General features: G+C 39.2%; 1 protein-coding gene across 1 annotated transcript; it reads left to right on the top strand.

Annotated features, from left to right (window-relative positions):
* The first annotated feature begins 1,010 nt into the window (after nt 1-1,010).
* si:ch211-136a13.1 (HHIP-like protein 1) lies at nt 1,011-22,223 on the top strand. Its single transcript, XM_067419341.1, has 9 exons — nt 1,011-1,381; nt 9,194-9,840; nt 12,433-12,576; nt 15,735-16,063; nt 16,632-16,758; nt 16,855-17,000; nt 17,688-17,769; nt 18,695-18,777; nt 20,389-22,223. The coding sequence occupies exons 1-9, from the start codon at nt 1,121-1,123 to the stop codon at nt 21,054-21,056; spliced, it is 2,487 nt and encodes an 828-aa protein (XP_067275442.1). The 5' UTR covers nt 1,011-1,120; the 3' UTR covers nt 21,057-22,223.
* Nucleotides 22,224-23,619: the final 1,396 nt, after the last annotated feature.

The following is a 23,619-nucleotide window of genomic DNA, read 5'->3' as shown; positions in this document are numbered from 1 at the left end:
TGGTGAAACGGGAGCTTCGTGCCCTGGATTTGCATCCCACAAATCTCCATCAACTGCAAGATGCTCTCCTATCAATATGGGCCAACATTTCTAAAGAATGCTTTCAGCACCTTGTTGAATCAATGCCACGTAGAATTAAGGCAGTTCTGAAGGCGAAAGCTCACATGTTGCTCCTAATAATCCTTTAGGTGTGTGTGTATATGTGTATATATATAGGAGTCCTGATCGGGAAGTAACATCTGATTCCGATCTGAGTCTGAAACCACGTGATCAGGCCCGACTTTTATGTGCATTTAAGTTGTTCCATATCACTGGGTCAGTGGGTCAGTGAGCGCCAGTTTCTGTTAGGATGCAACAATCAAATCAGACAGCTAAACAGCTCAATAGTGTTTGGAAAAGAGCCATAAAAACAGTAGACAAGACACCTGAATCCTGACAAAACCCACCACACACACACGACTATGCAGCAGACAGCGAGGTAGGAACACACATAAAGCCAGTTTGCACCATACTTAAAATGTCTTTGCACACAAAATGTAACATGGGAGGTTGAGAAGCTTGAAGATTCACACAACCAATCAAAGATGCACAGTGAAGCAAATTACACAGCGAAATGAAAGGAAAGGACTAGCATGCTCTGTGTGAGAAAGCAAGAGAAAGAGGCACGGGTTCATTCGGGGGAGGGAGGCTGCAAGCGTACAGGCCAGCCGCAAGAAGAAGGAATGCATCTGCTGAAGAATGAGAGAAAGCGAGGGAAACGAGGGAAAGGCGGAGGAGGAGACAGGGTGGAAAGAGGGAGGGAATAGAGAAGTGTGTGTGTGTTTGTGAAGATGTGTATGAGTGTGTGGCATGGCTGTTGAATGAGTGGGCCTTGTGTAGCAGCAGTATTCCGACTGATTCTCTGCCCTTGAGCTACATGTGTGTTTGTGTGTGTGTGTGTGTGTGTGTGTGTGTGTGTGTGTGTGTGTGTGTGTGTGTGTGTGTGTGTGTGTGCATTTGAAGCACGTGTTTGGGGGAGACACCGCTTACTCAGGAAGAAACTCCACCACACCATTGGTGTTTCTCAAACTCAGCACAAGCCACCTTTGTACGCAGACACGTCTGAGTTTTGGCCTGTGCAATGGGAGGACTGGCTCTGTTCTTGTGTCTGCTGGTGCTCCTGATGCCTCTGCAGGGAGATGCCCACCCGCAGTGCCTGGACTACAAGCCTCCGTTCCAGCCTCCGGAGCCCCTGCTCTTCTGCAAGGAGTATGCCAAGTTTGGATGCTGTGACTTAGACAGGGATAACCAAATCTCCCAGCGCTTCTACCAGATCATGGACTACTTCGATCACACGGGATTCATGGCCTGTGGGAAGTACATCCGCAGTATTCTTTGCCAGGTGAGTCTCAGGTCAGGATAATTCTGGCATTGAATAACATCATGTGTGCATTGTAAAAAATAAAATAAATAAAAAATCCAGGCCCCAATTGAACATTGTCTAGTGACTGATCATGCACATCAAACATTTACAGTTGGCCAAATTTAATTTTGGGAATTAAATTGCATCAATTCACAGAAATTAAATTCGGCCAACTGGAAATATTTAGATGTGATCAGTCACTAGAATTTTTTTTGTGGATATTTTAACTTTAGCCCACAAAATAAAATAAAAATGCAGAATTTTTAAGTACAATCCACTTGAATTTGTAAGTCATTTCAACTTAAATTACATTAAACTGACTTAAATTGTTGGTTTTTGTTGGTTTAACTTAAAAAAGTAAGTAACCTGGTCGCCTTAAAATTTTGAGTTTATTGAAATTAAACATTTGAGTTAATACAATGAAGGAAATTGGTTTAATAAATAGAAACTTAAAATATTTTTGAATCTGAACCACATAAAAAATGTGATAAATCATGGAAATAGCACTATTTGGCATGTTTCACTGCGTCATCAGAAATAAAACACACACAATAATACCCAATATGCTTACAAAATCTTTTAATAATATTTTAATAAAGGTTATCGAATCTCAAAAAAAATGTACATTGTATTAACTCAAAATTTTAATTTCAATGAACTCAACTTGAACTTTTTTTCTAAATAATTTTTAGTGTAGAAAATTGCTTAACTTATTTTGATGAGTTAAAGCAATGTAAAAACATAACTTACTGATCACATATTTTTTTACAGTGTAGTCAAACCAAAATGTAATCAGACACCATCAACATGTTCTCACATTATCACAGTTTATTCACTATAGTTTAGAAAATGGTAACAATATGACAAAAACAAATTAATCTTGAAAATGTCCGATTATTTTGATATAAAGGGATGTAATGGATTGCAATCAGCCAATCAGCTGTTAGATTTAAGTACACAATTAGATAATACCAATTTAGCTCAACCAATGAGCAGCAATGCTTCATTTAGTTCAGTCTGTGGTGTCAAAGGTCGCATTAGCAATTAAAGAGAAAACACTTCAACAAAACATGCTCAGGTCAAAGTATCTGAATCATTTTTACTGGTAGTCACTGTATGAAGAATGTGTGGGTATAATACGTCACAGTTTACTTTATTTTGCTCTCCTCACAGAAATGAACTCTAGTGTCCTCACACACTAGTGAAACATTATATCTGCTGTCTGAATCATATTTGCTTTGACTGTTAGACAGGATTTAATTATATGTATTAATTACCTAATTATATTAATATTGAATAAAAAACATTGCATGTTAACAATGAATTTAATTATTTATTAATTTTTAAGATTTTGTAATACGGACTGTGCCTCATGGAGGACGTTACATCATCGCGAGAGTTACATCATTTTTGTTTTGACTTTGATTTTAGACGGATGGATGACTTTAGCATTAGCAATGACTGAGCTATTTTTAGGAATGGTGACATCAGTTTAAAATGTAAGATAGCTGTGGTAATTTAATGTGAATTTTACTCTTCAGTCTTAACATCTTTAACATAACTGCAAAATAAACACTCAGTTAATATTTGTCTTTATCTGAGTGTTGGCATACATTTACATTCATGCATTTATGCATACAGGACATACCAACCAAAACTAATGTCTGAATGTTAGTCATCTTCTTACATCACTGGAACGTCAAGGCTGCTGGGATTAAACGATGATATTTGACCATATGGTTTTGAGATTGCAGTGGGATTGAGGTTGGCAAAGGGAACACCTGATTTATTTGACTACTTAGTGGTGTGGCTGAGCTCAATGATTGCCTTTGTTGGGACATTTATCCCAGATACAGGGAGCTGCTTGTGTTCTCCAACCTGCAGAGAAGCAAAATACTGTACATGCTTCCTCTCCAAATAGGCACAGGATGTATCATTTTACTGTGCAAACGTCAGGGCGACAATGCTACTCAACATTCATAATACTCAATATTCATAGTCACATATGAACCGATCTGATCAGATTTGTCACTGTGTATCAGCTTGTTTGTGTTTGTGCTTTTTTCACCAGTAGATGGCGACACATGGCTGTTTTTTTTTTCATTCATTCAATGGATTCGTTCAATATGCTGATTCATTCAGGACCAGAACAGGTGACACTTGCCCTGTCCAAATACCCACACTTGGCCACTTGGGAATAAAACCTGTGACCTAAACTCACGCTTCCATCATGCATTAAGTTCGGGAGCTCACATGCACCTAAATCATCAAAGAAAACATTTCACTGTAAGGTAAATTAATTAGAAAATTATGGTAACACTTTACAATAAGGTTTCATTTGTTAACTTTAGTTAATGTATTAACTAACATGAACTAAACATGAGCAGTGCATTTGTTGCTGTATTAGTTCATCTTTGTTAAAGGACAACTCCGGGGGATTTTTTAGGTTTATCTTGATTGTTTGTGAGAACAGTCTATAGAAGAAGAAAAACGAACCGGATTGGTGCTTGCAACACGGAGTTATTACAGTTAATGCCCAGAGCCCCCCCTCAGATAAAACGACAGCTTTGGGGGCATAGACGTGTCTTTGTGCCTCTTAACAGACACAAAATGCAATTAAAATGTCTGTCCTGAACAGGTCCCTTACATGACAACGAGATGCGTTAGTCACTTAGCCATTGTTTAAATTCATCTAAATAGTGTGTTAGACGGCTAGCTGTGTCTCGCGCTGAAGTCCTGTGGGAACGCAGCGGTAGCCGGAAAAAAGGCAGTCCAGTTGGAAGAGCGTCGTGTGTGTAAAGCACGATTATTTTATTACTGCACATCTTTCCTCAAGCCGTGTGTGCCCAAATGGAAGGATAAATAGCTAGAGTTTACATTACTTCCACAGTGGCTGCACTCGTCTTCGACCAAGGAATGGCATTTTTCTTCAACCGGCCCGGCTGTGTTCTGTAAGTTAGTCAAGTGTTCGCTGCAAATTTTCACAATTCTGTTGCCACAATTCAAAAGGCACAAACGCAAACCATTTCTTCTTCACTCGTGAGCCCGATCGGATGATCACTCTAGTGATGTCCGGATCACAAACGAATCGTTCTTTTTAATCGGTTCTTTTTAGTGAACCGAGCGAACCAGTTCACTAAATCGGACTGAATCGTTCTAAACGGTTTGTGTCTCAAATCAGCGCTGATCCCACAAGTTACTATAGTTGCTCACTTTCTGACATGAGTGACAGTTCCTCCGAATAGAAATAAACTAATGTCTTGAATTATATGTTGTAACTCCAACCGTTCACTGAACTGAGTCGTGTTTTGCTGAGAGATCTGATGAACTCACGAGCCGCTGATACTGAGCATGAGCGAGTAACTGAACGAGCAGCGGTCCTCGGATCAGCAGGACAGAATCGAAAACCGTTTCTCTCGGACACGTTCAATACTGAGGACAAAGATTTTCAAGATTTTTAATAAAGTATTAGTAAATGTTGAAATTAACAAAGTTAAATTCATTTTTTATAAGTGCAGTTCCTTATTAGTTCATGTTAAATAATATAGTTAACTAATGTTAACTAATGAACCTTATTGTAGTGTTACCGAAATTATATATAATTTGGTAGTAAAACATAAAGGCCACATTTTATTTGTGCAAAGGGTGTGTAGGTTATGTGTATTTTGTAAAACATTTGTAGTCTCAGCCTTAGACGTCACGCTCACGGACGTTGGCTGAACCTTTGATGCATAAGGCACACTTTTCTGGAAACACTTCAGGAGTTTCGAAGTCATCATCTGATTGGTTGGATTCTACAGGATGTCCGTGAGACGTGTGTGTTGTGTTCTTTAACGGCCCGTCTGGAAACAAATGCCGTGACGCCAAACTCATTCGTGGAAGAAGAGCGCCGTCGTGTTTACAACTGTGGCAATGAGCGCTCATCAGGATCAACTAAATGCTGTATTTTCAATACAAGTATGCGATGTTCACGGCTCCATTGTTGCAGTAAGCTTGCACAACGTCATGAATGAATAATTTATGAGATGCTTGTCGGTCTGTTATTGCAGGGACATCGACTTAACATTTTCACGGCCCTAAACATGACGCAGAACAAAACGAACTGTGATTGGTTGCGTTACATGTCAGTCAAATGTCTCTTGGGTGGACATCGACCAATAAAAGCTGCGATAGAGACCAGACCTTATGCCGTCAGTCTGAAGCCACGCGAGACTACTACATTTGCAACTGCTTTTTATCACTTAATTAGAAGCAGCACAATAGAGGGCATGCGCTTGACTTCACATCGGTCGGATTGACTGAGGATATGCCCACCTCAGGTGAGTGGCAAAAACACACAAAGCACATCTAAAATGGGGAAAGAGCTTTGAGATTGAATGCACAAATAGATTTTACCAGAAATCTGAGGTATATTTTTACAGACTGCCGAAAGCTACAGAGAAGAGAAGCAAATGGATCGCTGCAATTCTCAGGAACAACGTGACTCCAGGCAGCGAAACGTGGATTTGCAGTTATCATATTGGCTCAATATGCTAAATTTTTGGGGTTAAATCCAACCCTATATATATTATTGTTATATATTATATTAACAACTCATACATTTATCATCATATATTCTGCCTAATTTGATGTTTTCAAATAAACATTAATAAAAACTATACAAGTTTTAGGGCTGGATGATATGAGGATATATAAAACATTATTACATACATTACATAACATACAACAAATTTAAATCAGTGTGACTGTTTTATTTCAGTCAAATCGAATCATTGTCACATTGATTTAAATTTTTGTCTAAAAAGTTACTGAATCGATTTCAAGTCACTGAATCGTTTCGGATCATAACGTTCTAAATGAACCAATATCGTCCTTTAATCGTATCGACAACCTCAAATCGTGATACGAATCGAATCGTTGTTAAACGAATCGTTACACCCCTACTAGTAGGTAATCCTGGTACTTTTTTCTATATACTCTTTTGTGTGTACTGTGAATTCAAACATACTTATTTTATCACATAATTTTATCGGCCTCTATATAGGGAAGTATGCGAATTCAGACTCAAGTGGTCACTGGCATAACTATTTTCACGTACTGTTTTTCGCCTACTATATAGAAGGGAGGTGTGTGATTTTAGATGTAGTCACTGTCTTTATGAGTGAGTCATTGAATCGTTCACTCAGCTGTTTCATGCTACATTTCTGATTCATTTCGGAACATAACTGTGTTTGTTGCTTGGAGAAGTACTGGACATATCTGGGACATATTGTGTCTAAAATGTAATTTACTTGCCTTCTTTTTTCCTGAAGTGTTATATAACATCAATATCAACCTCTCAATCACGTTGCTAGTCTTGGCTGTGGTTCAGAGGTTGTAAAGCACTTTTGCCTGTGTTATTTGCATTAAATGCTGCATAATGAATATGCAATCAGTAATCTCAGATATGCCATGTTCTTTAGGTCACTCCTTTGGACACCAACTTGAGGTTTATAATGTTATCACAGACCAAATCAAAACCAGATACAGTTCAAACGTTTATTTTATAAGGCATTTTCTATTCTGCTTCAAAAGAGAAAAGCTTTTGCTAATGAGTGACGGGCGCAAACATCTAAGCTAATGGATTTGAGGCACAGAAGAGTGGAGCGAATGTTTTGATGAGTGAAACCCTGCTGAGACCATCTGTTAAAGCCAATCCATCAGCGTTTTGATAACAACAGAGATTGTGATCTCCTACAGACTCTCATAATTACAGAACCATATAAACGCAATTATACGAGGGACTGAAGAAAGAACACAATGACTGGACAAAAACTCACAATAGGAGCAGAAGATATGGAGGACACAAATACATCTGAGGAAAAGAGAGCATGAGAATTGGTGCTTTTCCCAGCATTGTTTAAAAAAGTAGACACACTTGCAATTTAATCATTGAATAAAACACCCCAACTCATCTAGACGAATCTGAGAGTGATATTTTGCCACATATCCTCAGAAATCAAGACTTACAGTTTTTATTAGGCCTGAAAACTAGTGACATCTTGTAGATTCAGAAGTTAAGATTTTCATATGCATGAGCATCTTCAGAGCTTTCTGTGAGTTTTTTTCGCTCTAAGCTAACAGGATATTACATAACCGTGTGTTGTTTAGGAAATGCTGAACTCATTTATACCTCATAGTCCCCTCGAATGGTTTTTATTTTGTTTGAATTGCAATCAAACTTCATTAGAAAGACCCAAAACATTATTCCTCCACATCTTGGCTACATAGCAATGTCTGTAATGTGTTATGAGCGAGATACCTCATCGATCCAAACCACATTCGGGTCCATGGTTTGTTTAATGTCATTGTAGTAATCTCAGATGATTTCCAGTCCTGAGCTGGCAGTATCGTTGCCAAGGCTGGCTCGGTCCTCTGATGGGTGTGGTGTTGTGGCTAAGGCATAATGAGGGCTTGGATAGTCCAAAATGTCCAAGAGTGACTGTATTTATAGCTCAAACCATCATCACCAGCTGCTGGATTGAATCCCGGGATCCCGGCATCAGAGAAGACGTGCAGAGTGCCACGTTTGCCAGACCATGTGGAGGAGAGAGTAAGGCGAAAAGGCTAACACAGCAAATACGTTTTGGATGAATTAGCTATTTGAGCATTTATAGGGTTAACTGAATGGCTATTGATGAAGGCAGAAAGTCAGTGTTTATGGGCCAATGACAAGACACTATTTTGTTTAATGGATCTATCAATTTATTGAAAGAAAAACATTAAAAATGCAACTAAGGCGTTTAAGAAATCAAGGATAATATATTCCAAATGTATTCCTATTCCAAATTAAAGTTCTTTATTGGCATATGGTTATGAAGAAGGTGGAAAAAGTTTCTTTAGATTATTAAAATGTTATTCACACAAAATGGCTTTTTAACAACCGTTAACTAAAAGGTTTAAAGGATCCTAAATCATTCTTCTACGGTATTGATGAAAAAACAACAACAACTATCAACTGTCCTATCATAAAGAAGAACAAGCATATATTTTTTAAGTAAACCTTGGCATATAGCCCTATGTGTGTGTGTGTGTGTGTGTGTGTGTGTGTGTGCGTGCGTGTGTGTGTGTGTGTGTGTGTGTGTGTGTGTGTGTGTGTGTGTGTGTTTGTTATCGCCTTAAATTGTGTGTCAGGGTCACTATGTCTCTTAAAATATCAGAAAGTTTTAAAAATGCATTTTAACTCTCTTTTTGAAAGTAATCAATAGGATATCATGTATACTCACATGTATTTAAGAAGTAAAGATTTTTTTTTTTTTAAATGACATTCAAACTTTTCTTTATACCATTTCTAAAATGGTGTATTCTGTCTGGCTATCAAGATGTTTTTATTGTTCATCGGTTAAATATCTTCCTGAAAGTGATTCCAATGATGTTGTTCCTTTGTGCCTTTATCGACCTTTCTTTAGAACAATTTAATACATTTATTTATCATCATCTTAAGGTGTAATCACATTTACTGTTATTCTACCATTTTTCACAGACAATATCCAGTCGTTTCAATAAAAAGTTTTTCATGTGCCTATTTTCTGTGTTGATGAACAGAAAAGGCTTAGTTTGAAAGTGACTTCCATGTAAGATGCTTTAAGAAAATAGGCAATGGACCTCTTTTGCCAGCAACATTTGGCTAATTTGATCGCAACGTGCCTTTGAAGCTGCTTAAAAGCCGAATCTTATGTCCTCTTGATCTGTCTTTGGGACACTGTCAGAGACTACTGAGTAAATGTTCATGCTTTGATTCGCTTGTTTTAGGAATGCTCCCCTTATGCCGCTCATCTGTACGATGCAGAAGACGCCAACACCCCGATGCGGGAGCTTCCCGGCCTCTGTGGAAACTACTGTGGCGATTACTGGCTCCATTGTCGTTACACACTTAGCCTTCTGACCAATTACAATGAAACATATGCTATTGAAGAGGACCGAAGCAAGTTCTGCAAATACCTTGAGCTGAAAGATCCCGAATACTGTTACCCAAACGTCCTCGCCAACGACGAGCTCAACGCCAACCTGGGAGACGTGAAGGCGGATCCGCAAGGCTGCATACAGTTATGCCTGGAAGAAGTTGCGAATGGTCTTCGCAATCCTGTTGCGATGGTACATGCGAATGACGGGACTCACCGCTTCTTTGTAGCCGAGCAGCTGGGTTACGTGTGGACTTACTTGCCGAATGGTTCTAGAATCGACAGGCCCTTCCTGAATCTGACCAAGGCGGTTCTAACATCACCTTGGGCTGGAGATGAGCGAGGGTTCCTCTGCATCGCCCTGCATCCTCGATTCACGAAGGTGAAAAAGGCCTACGTCTATTACTCTGTGTCTGTGAAGAAGCAGGAGAAGATTCGTATCAGTGAGTTCATCGTGTCCGATTCAGATATGAATATGCTGGATCACTCCTCAGAAAGGTAAGAGTGAGAGTCATTCAAACACAGATAAGGAAACCAAGTCAGTAAACATGGCAGGACAGTCTAAAGCCCTATTCGGACGGGATTAGATTAACATGGGGACATGGGGGTAAGGTCATTTTACCTCAGGACGTCTGTAATATTAATGGCCAATTCGCACGGGATAAGAGAGGAGTAACTCGCTTTATGCACCTCCTTGACGTCATGTGCGCATGACGTTACCGTTATCACGTGAGCAAACACAACCTGAGCCCCAGTCTGAACTTCGTCTCCAATATATATGTGTTTTAATAAACAGTTAGGTCGAGTCTAATGATTCCGATTGGATTGTGTTGGTAATAGACACTTTCCTAGAGCTAAAATAAGTGTTGTGCCTCTAATGCTTTTGATCTTCTTTTTGCTTTAAATGATATGCGGAAAATACTGGACATTTTCCACAGATTTGTCCCACCACCTACAACGCAACCGAATGCTTCAAGCACCTCAAAGTTCGCAAAATGCGCTTTTTTAAAAACTTTTAAACAGGAAATGACAGAATTTTGCCATACATTTTTACAGCAGGTCTATTCGAACGGGATTAGTATTACCCGAGGTCATTTTTCCAGACCTTTTTACAGAAGGTAAAAGTCTCGGTAATCTTTACTGTCATTGTCCGTAATGATTACCGAGATGGCACATTCGGACGGGACTAAAATCACAGAGAACCTCTGGTTATAATTACTTTACCCCCAAGTCCCCATGTTAAACTAATTCAGTCCGAATAGGGCTTTACTTGGTCTGACGTTAGTTATGTTCTAATATAGCAGCTTTTCCACTGTCGGGCCGAATGATGCCAGTTATATTTCCACTGTTCTCAGCCTGGTAGTCTCAGCACTTGTTGGCTACCAGTTTCTCTGTAGCTGGCCAAGCCGAGTAGCGTGGGTATCTGCAGGTTGGAGTAGTTCTGAAATAAAGGGGATGTGCTGAAAGGTTGGGAGCAATGGGTGTGAAAAATATAGGGGGCGTGCTTAAATGTTGGGGCTAGGGAGCGTGCTGAAAGCTAGGGTGGGTGAGGAGATTCCCCCATTCTATATGTAAAGTGCTTTGAGTGCCTAGAAAAGTGCTATAAAAATGTAACTAATTATTATTATTATTATTATTATAGGGAGCATGTTGAAATGTAGTGGCCGTGCTGAAAGATAGGGGATGTTCCAAAATGGGGTTGGTGTGCTGAAGGGTAGGCGCCACGGGGCATGCTGAAAAGTAGGGGGCAGGTTCAAATGTAGTTTCCATGCTGAAATTTAGACAGCGTGCCAAAATTAGTGGCCGCGCTGAAAGATGTGGGGGGTTCCGAAATGTAGTAGGCGTACTGGAAATTAGCCAGGGGGTTTGCTGAAATGAAGTGGGTGTGCTAAAAGTTAGGGGCCAGGGGGCATGCTGAAAAGTAGTGTGCTTGCTAAAAATTAGGAGGCATGCTGAAAGGGAGCATGCCAAAATGTGGTGGGTGTGCTGAAATTTAATAGCTGCTGAAATGTAGGGGGCGTGATGAAATGTAGGGGGCGTGATGAAATGTAGGGGGCGTGATGAAATGTAGGGGGCGTGATGAAAGATAGGAGGCATGCCAAAATGTGGTGGCTTTGCTGAAATGTGGTGGCCGTGACGAAATGTGGTGGCTGTGCTGAAAGGTAGGGTTGTGACGAAATGTAGTGGCATTATGCTTACACTAAGGGACATTCTTGGGTGTTGTTGTTAGAAATCAATTTGACACATAGGCTATTATCGGCTTAGGCTATTCATCCTTGCGTGTTCCAGAGATTATGGGCGCAGACAGATACAGCTTAAACTACAAATAGGCAGTACTGTGTGTCGTGTAGTGATTGTGGTGCAGTTATAATTCAGAACTGATCAGATGTGGTGACACAAAGTTTCACAAAAAGCAGGTTTCACAACAAGTAACTTCCAATGTCATGTCTGACATACAGAGCCCAGGACAATAGTTATGTGTTTTATATTTTGGATCCTACTTGGCTCATATAATATTATATAGTGAGACTATGGAGCTCGAACTCAAGTTGGAAAAAAACAGCCCAGTTTTATTCAGAAACCAAAACTGAACAATAATGAAATTAATTCTGATAGCTTGTAATGTAATCAGTGAGACATTTATAACAGAAGCTTACATAAAATGCTTATAAATATCAGTCATCATCAGCCAATAATATATCTTAGTAAGAGGATATTTAAATGCTTCGTTTTATGATCAAAGCTATGTAGTTTTAAAACATATAATGCAATGCATACAATATATTTTACTGTATTTAAAAAATCTGATTTATTAATCAGATTTCACAGTAAAAAGACACATGAACCAGGACCTGGCTAATAAAGTCTAATCTAGATGACAGAAGGCATGAGTGTGTGCAACAGGTTTCATTTGTGTATCAATAGGATTCATATGGTTAAAACTTTGAATAATTAGCAGTAAAAAAATAAAAAATAAAAAACAGATTCTGAAAAGCATGACTCTCTGTTGAAGAACTTTCTGTGATTTTCACCCATTTTTGTCAGTCACTGTGAAATAGTTGGTCTACTGATGCTTATTTTGGTTCACAGGACACTTCTAGAAGTTGATGAGCCTGCATCAAACCACAATGGAGGTCAGCTTCTGTTTGGCTTGGACGGCTATCTGTACATATTCATAGGAGACGGTGGCAAAGCCGGAGACCCTTTCGGAAAGTTTGGGAATTCTCAAAACAAGTGAGTAATCTTCACACTCTTGTGAATTGAAAGTTATTATGTAGTGAATTGAGAGTTATCCAGGAATAACGCTGTGATGTGTGTGTGTGTGTGTGTGTGTGTGTGTGTGTGTGTGTGTGTGTGTGTGTGTGTGTGTGTGTGTGTGCGAATGTGTATGTGCGTGTGATCTCATGACTCTTTAGCTTCGCCGACTGCACACCTCCTTGAGCTGTATCAGTGTATCTGTCTTTTATAAATATGATCAAACTAGAGACTCTTCGGGGATATGAAATACAGAAAATCAAGATTAGCATGAGATTAATGTTGCATGCTTAATTAGTCTAATAACCTGATGTTTAGTTAAAGTAATATGTTTGTTACATTAATAAGAGAATGAATGCCGGTTACTTTAAGGGTTGGAAAACGGGAAGTGACGAAAACGTTTTGAAGGTTGCTCTCGCTGGCTGTTCGAAAATGCGAGATTGTTTTGGCGAACACAATAAAGAATTAAAGCTAGCACAAGTAAGAGTGGTACTTTCATACACAACAATTGGCAGAAACTGTGTGTGTTATGTACCCTTTAAATAAATCACTGAGACCAATAACCCCACCCTTCCCCATGCAAAAAAACAAATACTCTGTCCCCCTAATGTCTATCTTGGTTATGGCCTTGCTGAAATGTTGCAGTCGCGACGCTGTCATGTTGCTGGAAATAGAGCCATCAGTGTCCCAGTGAGTAGTGAGTCAGGGTCCTTACTAGTGCACACATGCATGTACACAATACACTGATTCACGACTTAGGGAGCTTGGGAGCAGAATAACATGCACCCTCTTTCATAATTTACTCATCCTCATGTCATTCTAAATCACAGCTCTTTTGCATTCTGGGGCTGTTGCACAATGAAAGTAAAAAATCTACCCCTGAATATTGTGTGGCTCACAAGCCATATGGATAACTTTCATGGTGTTTTTGTCATTTTTGGAGCTCGGAAGCCTAATTTAAGCAGTTTAACTCTAGAAGTTTGGCATACATTTGCCCCAGTGGAGTAATGCACATTTAGCCAGACCGTCACACTGCCTCAAAATATTAGCCTTGGCCTGTTATGCCCTCCTGTCCCCATGTGACATAAGCAGACCTGGCAGTGCGTGCCTAATGTAGAGAAAGGCACGACGAAACTCACAGTTTCACAATCGCACAACAAGCCTTTCATCCCTATAGAGAAACCTGCCATAGCCACAGAAGTCTTGGAGTCCTGGTGTCGAGATATACTGGGTTGTATATTGACACTGCATGACTCATTGCAGTGCTGTTTAGTTTCTAATGGTCTTCTGTACCACACACATTATTAAAATGATTGATTTTATTATTCAAATCTTGATTCTTTCCTCTAAGCTGCAAGCCGGTAGAAGCATGTTTAATTTATTTGTAGAATAAAACATGATCCGCAATCACAATAACGTAAGTACAGTTTAAAGGGTTAGTTTTCCCCCAAAAATGAAATGTCATTAACTCCTCACCCTAATGTCGTCCCACACCCGTAAGACCTCCGTTCATCTTCACACACAGTTTAAGATATTTTATATTTAGTCCGAGAGCGTATGCAAGTGTATGCACACTATACTGTCCATGTCCAGAAAGGGAATAAAAACATCATCAGAGTAGTCCATATGAGACATCAGTGGGTTAATTAGAGTCTCTTGAAGCATCCAAAATACATTTGGGTCCAAAAATAACAAAAACTACGACTTTATTCAGCATTATTCTCTTCCACGTTTGTTTTCGAACCTTAAATAAAGATTCAAACGGTAATGAATCAGCGAAGTATTGATTCATGATTCGAATCGCCAATGTCACACGATCCGAATCATGAATCAATACGCTGATTCATTACCGTTTGAATCTTTATTTGAGGATTGAACACAAACGCGGAAGAGAAGACAATGCTGAATAAAGTCGTAGTTTTTGTTATTTTTGGACCCAAATGTATTTTCGATGCTTCAAGAGACTCTTGAACTAAATTGAACTCTCGGACTAAATATAAAATATCTTAAATTGTGTCTGAAGATGAGGTCTCCTATGTCGTCTTACGGGTGTGGAACGACACAGGGAGAGTCATTAATGACATACCCGGTTATTTCCTTACCCTTTAAATGGGGTCTGATTTCGAGTTACTTTTGAATGGCCGTAAATAAAGCAAGATGCATTTAGCTCTAATAATGAGAGGTAAACTAGAGCATGCTAATTTAATTTATATTATTTAATAAAATCCTCTTTGCAAATCCTGAATTGAATATAATCCCAATGCATGTGATCAGTATATACATATGCATTAACTCTTTAACTTTGACAACCCTGATAATGTTAATTGTTTGATTGTTTACAGGTCTGAACTATGTTAATCTATTTATTTATAGATTTTTTATTTTATTTTTTAATATCGCCTGTAGCGATATTATTAGCTGATATACTGTTATTGTTTTTATTCATTTTTTTTGTATTTATTTGTATTTTATATAAATGTTCTGTTTTAATTTTCATTTTAGGTAAAAGTTTAGTAATTTTGCATGCTTTGATCATTTTCATTCAGTTTTAGTTGTTTTTTTTAGTTTTTTAGTATTTAATTATCAATAATGCTTTTGGTTTTAGTTATAAATATTGACCAAGTGCTGAAGTTGATTTGTATTATCATAATCACATACATAATGTGTGTGTGTGTGTGTGTGTGTGTGTGTGTGTGTGTGTGTGTGTGTGTGTGTGTGTGTGTGTGGTAGATCTTTTAGGCCTGAAAAGCTTTAGTTCACAGGACTTTATTTCACAGGAGGAAAACTGAAGCCTCTTCACAGACAGTTCAAGCCAATGCCAGTGTAAATATTGACAGAGGGCATTGTGGGATATGAGAGGCCTAGTATGAGGTTAGAAAGGAAGCGGTTGAGAGAGAGAGAGAGAGAGAGAGAGAGAGAGAGAGAGAGAGAGAGAGAGAGAGAGAGAGAGAGAGAGAGAGAGAGAGAGAGAGAGAGAGAGAGAGAGAGAGAGAGAGAGAAAATGAGCAGCCGGTGTGAATGTTTACAGGGCAGGTTACATTAATACAAGTGCAATCTTAGGGATTCATTATTTGTATTACTTTAATGTTATACAATCCCTTGTAGTAAAACACACATGCTTTTCTGTGATGTTACAGGTCCACTCTTCTTGGCAAAGCCCTGCGTATCGATGTAGACAACAATGATTATGGCGCCCCCTACAGTATCCCATCAGACAATCCTTTTGTGGGAGAGAAGGACTCAAGGCCAGAGATCTACGCCTATGGTGTGAGGAACATGTGGAGATGTTCAATCGACAGGGGTGATCCAATCAACGGCCAGGGGCAAGGCAGAATGTTCTGCGGGGATGTTGGGCAGAATAAATATGAGGAAGTGGATCTCATTGAAAAAGGAGGGAACTACGGATGGAGGGCAAAAGAGGGCTTCTCCTGTTACGACAAGAAACTATGCTCCAACTCCTCACTCAGTAAGCAAGCCTTTCGATTTTCAAACTTAATTTCAGCATGTACAGTAGTGGCCAAAAGTCATGGAAGGAGAGGAGCATTTGTTTTAATCAACCTCTAAGTTCAATTAAACCATCAAAATACGAGGAATACAATAAAAAATACAACTCTATTGGTTCTCGAGAAGCTCAAACGTGCTGCGTAACACCAGAATGAGCCTCATTGGTTCTCGAGAAGCTCAAACGTGCTGCGTAACACCAGAATGAACCTCATTGGTTCTTGAGAAGCTCAAACGTGCTGCGTAACACCAGAATGAACCTCATTGGCTCTTGAGAAGCTCAAACGTGCTGCGTAACACCAGAATGAACCTCATTGGTTCTTGAGAAGCTCAAACGTGCTGCGTAACACCAGAATGAACCTCATTGGCTCTCGAGAAGCTCAAACGTGCTGCGTAACACCAGAATGAACCTCATTGGAAAAGGTTATTTTGTTCTATTATTTGAAACCTTCATTTATTTTAAAGAAGATTGTTATGAAAACTGCTTTTGGCTCCATGAGTTTATTGAACATCTTTTTTGTCCTTTTCCATAGATGATATCCTTCCGATATTTGCTTACCCACATAAAATCGGCAAGTCTGTAACTGGCGGCTACATCTACAGAGGCTGCCAGATGCCCAATCTGAACGGTCTGTACATCTTTGGGGATTTTATGAGTGGGTATGTATGATTTCTCTAGTTCATGAATTATAGTCCAATATAATACAATTACTGTACACAGAATAAATCAGACTTCTCTCATTCTATGCATCCTAGGCGCCTGATGTCCCTAAAGGAAAACACTGAGACGGGAAAATGGAGCTATAAGGAGATTTGTATGGGCGTGGACAAAACGTGCAGTTTCCCTAAACTTATAAACAGCTACTACAAGTATATCATATCATTTGGCGAAGATGAGGCAGGTAACTTGAGAGCAGCTCTGTGTGTGACTATTTTGTTCTACAGTCATCAATAAAAACTATTAAGAAAAGGTTTGAGCGCAACTGTCGGGTTCTGGAAGTAAAACCTCCATTCATTTTCTCCATAAGGAAACTGATTTTGAACAATAACTTACAAACCTTTTAAGACAGAGCTGCTGTGAGCTACGAGGTTGTTAATTGGTTATTTGTGTCTGAGGAAGCCAGGATTCCTGGTGAGAACTACATTACCCATGATGCTGTACAGAAAATTAAACGGTCGGCTTCAGATTGTCAAAAATGTTTGTAGTATTGTGATTCACCTTGTCTCTAGTTGACTTAATTCATGGCTTATAACTCTTTAACAAAGACTTTTATAAAATCCCTATGGGAAATATAAAAAATCATTTCAGGTGCTTGTAGGACCTTTCAGGGGTTCCTATTATGGGATCATTTTATAGATTTAGGTATAATTCCTTTTTAATTTAAATTTAAATTTAAATGTATTAGACAGCTTGTAAACACTTTATTAGTAGAAAAAAATCACATACATCGTTAATAATGCAAGTACTATGCAGTGATTTAAAGACATTTCTCCTGATATAGAACCTTTTTGGTATTGAAATTGAGGCATCTATAGAGAACTCCACTCTTTTCCCTAAGAGTGTCCAGTGATCAATGCCTGTGTTTTAGGTGAGCTGTACTTCCTTGCGACGGGAGCGGCGAGTGCCACGGCCAGAGCAGGAGTCGTGTATAAGATAGTCGATCCCTCGAGGTACACATGCATCTTCACTCTCATCATACTGAACAAATTTTAGACACACGAGTTCAGCTCTGTTAACATCTACTTATTAAAACTTCACAGATATGGTTTTTATACCAAATTTAGGGTCCCTGGTGCGGACCGAAAAAGCGACCGTGAGGCTGAAAAGATAGGTCTCGGTCTGCTTCCAAACTAATTCTGGTGTGGTTAGAACAAAATGTGTAAACACAACACGCACCAAATACATGTAAACGAACCAGACAATGGGTCATGATGTCAATAGAAGGAAGGACCAGTGGAGAACCGGCCACAGGGTCATTGGCGGCCAAGGCTCATTGATGCACGTGGGGAGCGAAGGCTGGCCCGTGTGGTCCGATCAAACACTACAGACGAGCTACTGGAGCTCAAACTGCTCCAGAAGTTAATGCTGGTTCTGATAGAAAGGAGTCAGAATACACAGAGCAGCTCAGTTTGTTGTGTATGGGGCCAGAAAAGTCAGGTGGCCTGGCCCTGTTCTGATGAGTCACGTTTTCTTTTACATTTTACATTCTTTTACATTTTAAGTGGCTTACCTGGGGAACACATGGCCCCAGGATGCACTATGGGAAGAAAGCGAGCCGGCGGAGGCAGTGTGATGCTTTGGGCAATGTTCTGGCTACGCTTGTTCTGGTCGGGACCAAACGCACCAAGTTAACCGAACTACAAGTGTGAACACGCCCTTACTAGAAGTCCAAAAAAAAAAAAAGATATACTGATTGTGCTTTTAAGGGGCAATATAAAATGTAATAGCTTGCACAAAATAAAAATCCTGTCATTTATTTACAGTAGGATATGTTTTTGTATGTTGTTGTTCTATTATGTAGGGTGTAAGGTATGTTTGTACTTTTGATTTCAAAAGCTGTGAAATAAACAGTTGTATATTTTCTTCATTATTTAGGAGGGCTCCTCCAGGCAAATGCAGCTTTAAGCCCACTCCAGTCAACATCAAGGGCAAACTGATTCACTTCAGCCCTAAAGAAGGTAAGAGAGCAAACAAGCACTCTTTTTCCCATTGAAGGTGTGACTGCTCAATTAAGAAAAATAAAACCAAAATCGGCATACGGCTTAGTGCATATAGATTATCAAATCGCAAAGGCTGCGACTGAATTAAATGAATGCGCTGCGTGTTTCAGAGTGAATCAGCACAGTGTTTATTTACACGCGAGCAGCTCTTGATCTGCCAATGTTTTCAGCGTCTTAATATATGAATAATTATAATGTTTTTTTGGAGTGAAATCTCCCCCTCCCCCTGACTCGAAGTTGCCAGATTGGCTGCAGGATCACCAGGAACGTTTGTAGATCTGCAGCTGTGCTAACTAGAGCAGATCTGGCAACCCGGATGCCCAAACACTGCTGACTTCGTGATTGGTCGATTAGGTGGAGGGCGGCGCTTCAGGCCAAAACACAACATGTCAACATCAGTTGAGGGCTGCAAAAACAACTTTTAAATGACAATATTCTGGCCGGACTACTGTTGTTTAGTTGAATGACTTACATCGAAATTGTTGTGTCCCCAAATAGTAACCACTATAGAGATTGCTAATGTGTCGTCATCATGACGTATTCTCAGTGGTGAACGCAAAGCATTTTGTGAATCCGCGGCACAAACGGGCGTTAGACTTCTTATTTTCATGGAGGGAAGAACGCAGTGTTCAAGATGCCGTCTACCTGCTGTGTTATAAACTGCAATAGTCATTCTCACGATAGAATTTGCATAAAGGTGAAGAATGGGATATCCTTTTATTGTTTTCCAGCGTGGAAAAATAATAGTACAACTAAGCCATATCTCAGAGGTGACAATAAGGTGACAAATGGCATGGATGGAAGCAGTAAGGAGGCCCTAGATTTCCTTCGTAATAAAAGAATACAACCAATAAAACAATTGATTTTCTTTTTCTTTTTTAACTTAAAAATAAACAGATTAGAGTGTTTGAAGAAAAGAAAAGAAAAGAAAAGAAAAGAAAAGAAAAGAAAAGAAAAGAAAAGAAAAGAAAAGAAAAGAAAGGAAAACCAATGCAAAATGATGAATGTCCAAAAGATGGCTTTGACGTACATTGTACTTTAAATGGGGTTGGATAAATTTTATTGATCTCATGTTTAATTCTTGCATCTAAACACAATATAATATAATATAATATTTTTTTTCCTCATTAAAAACGAATATCATCATGTTGTACATCGAGCAGGGACACAAGACTTCACAGTATGCTAGAGAAATCCCTGCCACTGATAACAGCGGACACGAGCGCCAGATTGCCTCGTATTTAACAGACGAATGAAAGATGCTCTTCTAGTTAACCAGAGATGTTTTGTTTGTATTAGTAGCTGCATTTTACATGATTATATTCAGTTTTTCTCTCTAATTTTTAATTTCTTTTCATGCCAGAACACTAGCCTGCTATGCCAGGCCATGTAAACGGGCCAAACATACCCATAATTGTTTGCGTTCTGATGACGTTGCCGTCCAGTTGGTCTCATGTATTAGCGATCTCTATACATCTACAAAAGCACAGCAATTGCAATACCAATTTTGATCAGAAAAGGTGTTTTTTATTCTGCTAGTTGTTTACTCTTGTTTGATTTGTTCCACAGAGTTTGTGATTAACAAAAAACCCTCAACGACTGCCATGCCGAAACCAAAACCAAAACCAACCAAACCCAGTACAACCCCACGACCACAAGCATCACAGATGACGACTCGCAGAGCGCCTCCATCAACCACGGTCCGCCCATCTACGCCACGGCCGAACGCTCTCCACACGACTCCGCGGCCCAGGTCTCCGTCTCTAACCACCGCCAGGCCCTCGTACTGGACCCCGGCACCCAAAACCACCGCAAAGACCCAAACCGGCAGACCGGGTAAACGAGGTCGAGGCAAACCCAGGAGGAAAGGGGAACGAAGGGGTCGGCCTCGTGCCGGTACAGCCAGGCTGGTCAGCGCTGACGGACAGAAGGACCGCGGCCGAGTGGAGATTTTTGTGCGTGGCGAATGGGGCACGGTGTGCGATGATATGTTTAACATGCAGGCTGCGGCTGTTGTCTGCCGGCAGATGGGGTTTCCCGTAGCCGTTCGGGTGGCGAAGAGAGCAGAGCTCGGCGCGGGAGGCAGCGGCGTCAGGATCCTGTTGGACGATGTGGAGTGTGAAGGGACGGAGCGGACTCTGTTACACTGCAAACACGCCAAACTTGGCAAAAATAACTGTTCTCATGATGAGGATGTAGGGGTGGTGTGTGGCCATTATGAACATGCAGTGGAGTGAAAGATGCCACATGCATGCAGGCCAAAGATACAATTGTTTACAGAGAAAACTGTCAATTGCAGTTCACAGAAAGAAAAAAAAAGTAATTTAAAATTATATAAATTTTTTCAAAGGAAGTGTATGTAAGATTGTGGCCAAAACTGGTACTGCAATCACTTTTAGATGACTGTAGAGCGGTGTATCCCCCTCCCCTCCACCTGACTCGAGGTTGCCAGATTTGCTGCAGGATCTGCATGAACATTTGTAGCTGCAGCTGTGGAAACTAGGGCAGATCTGGCAACCCGGATGCCCAAACACTACTGACTTCGTGATTGGTCGATAGGTGAAGGGCGGAGCTTCAGGCCAAAACACTACAAGTCAATACATTTTAAATTTATACACTTTTAAATGACAATATCCTGGCCGGACTACTGTTGTCAGTGATAGAAGTATTTGAAATTAACATGATTTCTTAATGTCTAGTGACATATCAGGGCCATTTTATGATTAATTGAAAAAATTTCTTACATACAGTTCCTTTAAATATTAACTATAAAATTATGATAAACTGGAAATGCCCTCATCGCAATTGCAAGACAATCAATGTTTTGTTTTTGAATACTCAGAATTTTGGGTTGTTTTAACTCATGTTTGGGTCAAATATGGACACACTGAACTGTTGGGTTTATGAAATGTATTTAAAAAACACACCAATAGTTGGGTTTGTCCATATTCGACCCAAGCATGGGTTGAAACAAGAGTGAATTTAGAGTGAAAGTATACAAAAATTAAATATTAAACTAGACTACATAAATGGTGACTTGGTGAGATTAAACTATTATATAACAAAAAACAGGATAAATGAGTTAACTGCACTTATAAGTAATACTCATCAATCAATCAATCAATCAATCAATCAATCAATCAATCAATCAATCAATCAATCAATCAATCAATCAATCAATCAATCAATTTAATCATATTTTTTTCCACACTGAATCATGCACTATTTACACTGCGGTGAGTTGTTGACCATCTCACACAACATAGATAAATGTATTAACTGTTTTTTTTAATATATATATTTTCCCCTTAATTCTTTTTTAAAGCTGATTAAAATATATCCACCTAGCAATCACAAGATCAAGTATTTTCCAGATTGTCTTTTTCAGGTTATTGCTATGTAAATATTGCATTTTTGTTGCACATTCCAAATGAAATTCCAAAAGATGATTGTTTTTAATCACAAATGCTGGACATTCTTTGTTATATATTGTAATAATAATAAAAAAATGTAAATAAAATTGTTTGCATAATCTTGGTGAAGATCGCACAGTCGTATTCATATAAAATCTTGTAAATTAGACACGTCTCCTGTTGCTCGTTCTGTTGATGATCATTGATATGTATTTGCCACATTCGACCGCTCCAGACACGTCAGCACGCCCGCCATCTTGGAACAGTCCGTGTGTCTTCTTTCACAATAAGGATCAATTAAAATAGCAAAAATAGCGTGATATTTCCCCAATCGCGCTCAAATAGTGCATACTATCGATGGCGTGATCACGTGGTGTCTGGTACATTTCAACGCGCTTGTTTCTTGTTTTTTTTGTCAATTGCCAAGTTTAATAATTGTTGGTGCAAGCGTACTTTTGTATGTCAGCCTTCTGTCCTTTAAAATGTATTTCTAGTATACATAAATCTTTATTAAAATAAAAACGTCCTGTGATTTTAGTGTGGCATTCTGAGCATCCACACAGAGCATTAAATATTTCAATTTAAGGACAACACAAACTAACTCTGTGAATTTAACACTAGCTTCCCAATTATTGCAAACATTGTTAATTGATAATTAAATGATTTAAATTCCTAGAGAAAATGGATAACATTTCACAGGTAAGAATGTGTTGGTTTGGTTTTTAAACGTAACGTTTATGGTACATTTTAATGTTATTGCTTTTACTATGACAACTTTTAATGTCGTGTTAGCTGATGCCTTAATATTTTTGTATTGTATTGATTTAGCAAAAACCATCTTCTCTCAGTAAACTTGCTCTTGAATGTCCACGAACCGGTTTGACCGTTCCAATATGGCGGACCGTTGCGGCTCATTGAAACAGTCGCATGAGGTTTGGTCGTTGAGGATGTGGATGTGTGATGGTTTCCTAACTTAACTAATCTAAAACAAACTTTTAAAAAAAATACATTCTAAACACCGAATCACACTATGGATCAGATCCCTTCCTCCATAGCCTCAAAATAGCGTGATATGGCGTAATCACGTGGTGTCTGTTACATTTCACCGCGGATTTTTTTTATTTCTTTTTTTTGTGTCGATGTGTCAGCCTTCTGTCCTTGAAATTACTTTCTAGTATACATATATCGCCATTAAAATAAAAACGTCATGATTTTAGTGTGGCATTCTGAGCCTCCACACAGAGCATTACATAATTCAATTTAAGGACAACAGGAACTAACTCTGTGAATGTAACACTAGCTTCCCAATTATTGATAACATAATATTGATAACAATTTTATTCATGAATTATTATAATTTACACGTCATTACATTACGGTCCAATTC

Source organism: Pseudorasbora parva, chromosome 16, assembly GCF_024679245.1.
Source record: "Pseudorasbora parva isolate DD20220531a chromosome 16, ASM2467924v1, whole genome shotgun sequence".
NCBI lineage: Eukaryota > Metazoa > Chordata > Actinopteri > Cypriniformes > Gobionidae > Pseudorasbora > Pseudorasbora parva.
Note: the sequence above shows the minus strand (reverse complement) of the source record. Positions and strands in the feature narration are given on the sequence as shown.

Coding starts and splice junctions, on each gene's coding strand:
- si:ch211-136a13.1 (XM_067419341.1), top strand. CDS start 1,121: ATGGGAGGACTGGCTCTGTTCTTGTGTCTGCTGGTGCTCCTGATGCCT. Junction 16,759..16,854: donor TTTGGGGATTTTATGAGTGG/GTATGTATGATT, acceptor TATGCATCCTAG/GCGCCTGATGTCCCTAAAGG. Junction 18,778..20,388: donor TCACTTCAGCCCTAAAGAAG/GTAAGAGAGCAA, acceptor TTTGTTCCACAG/AGTTTGTGATTAACAAAAAA.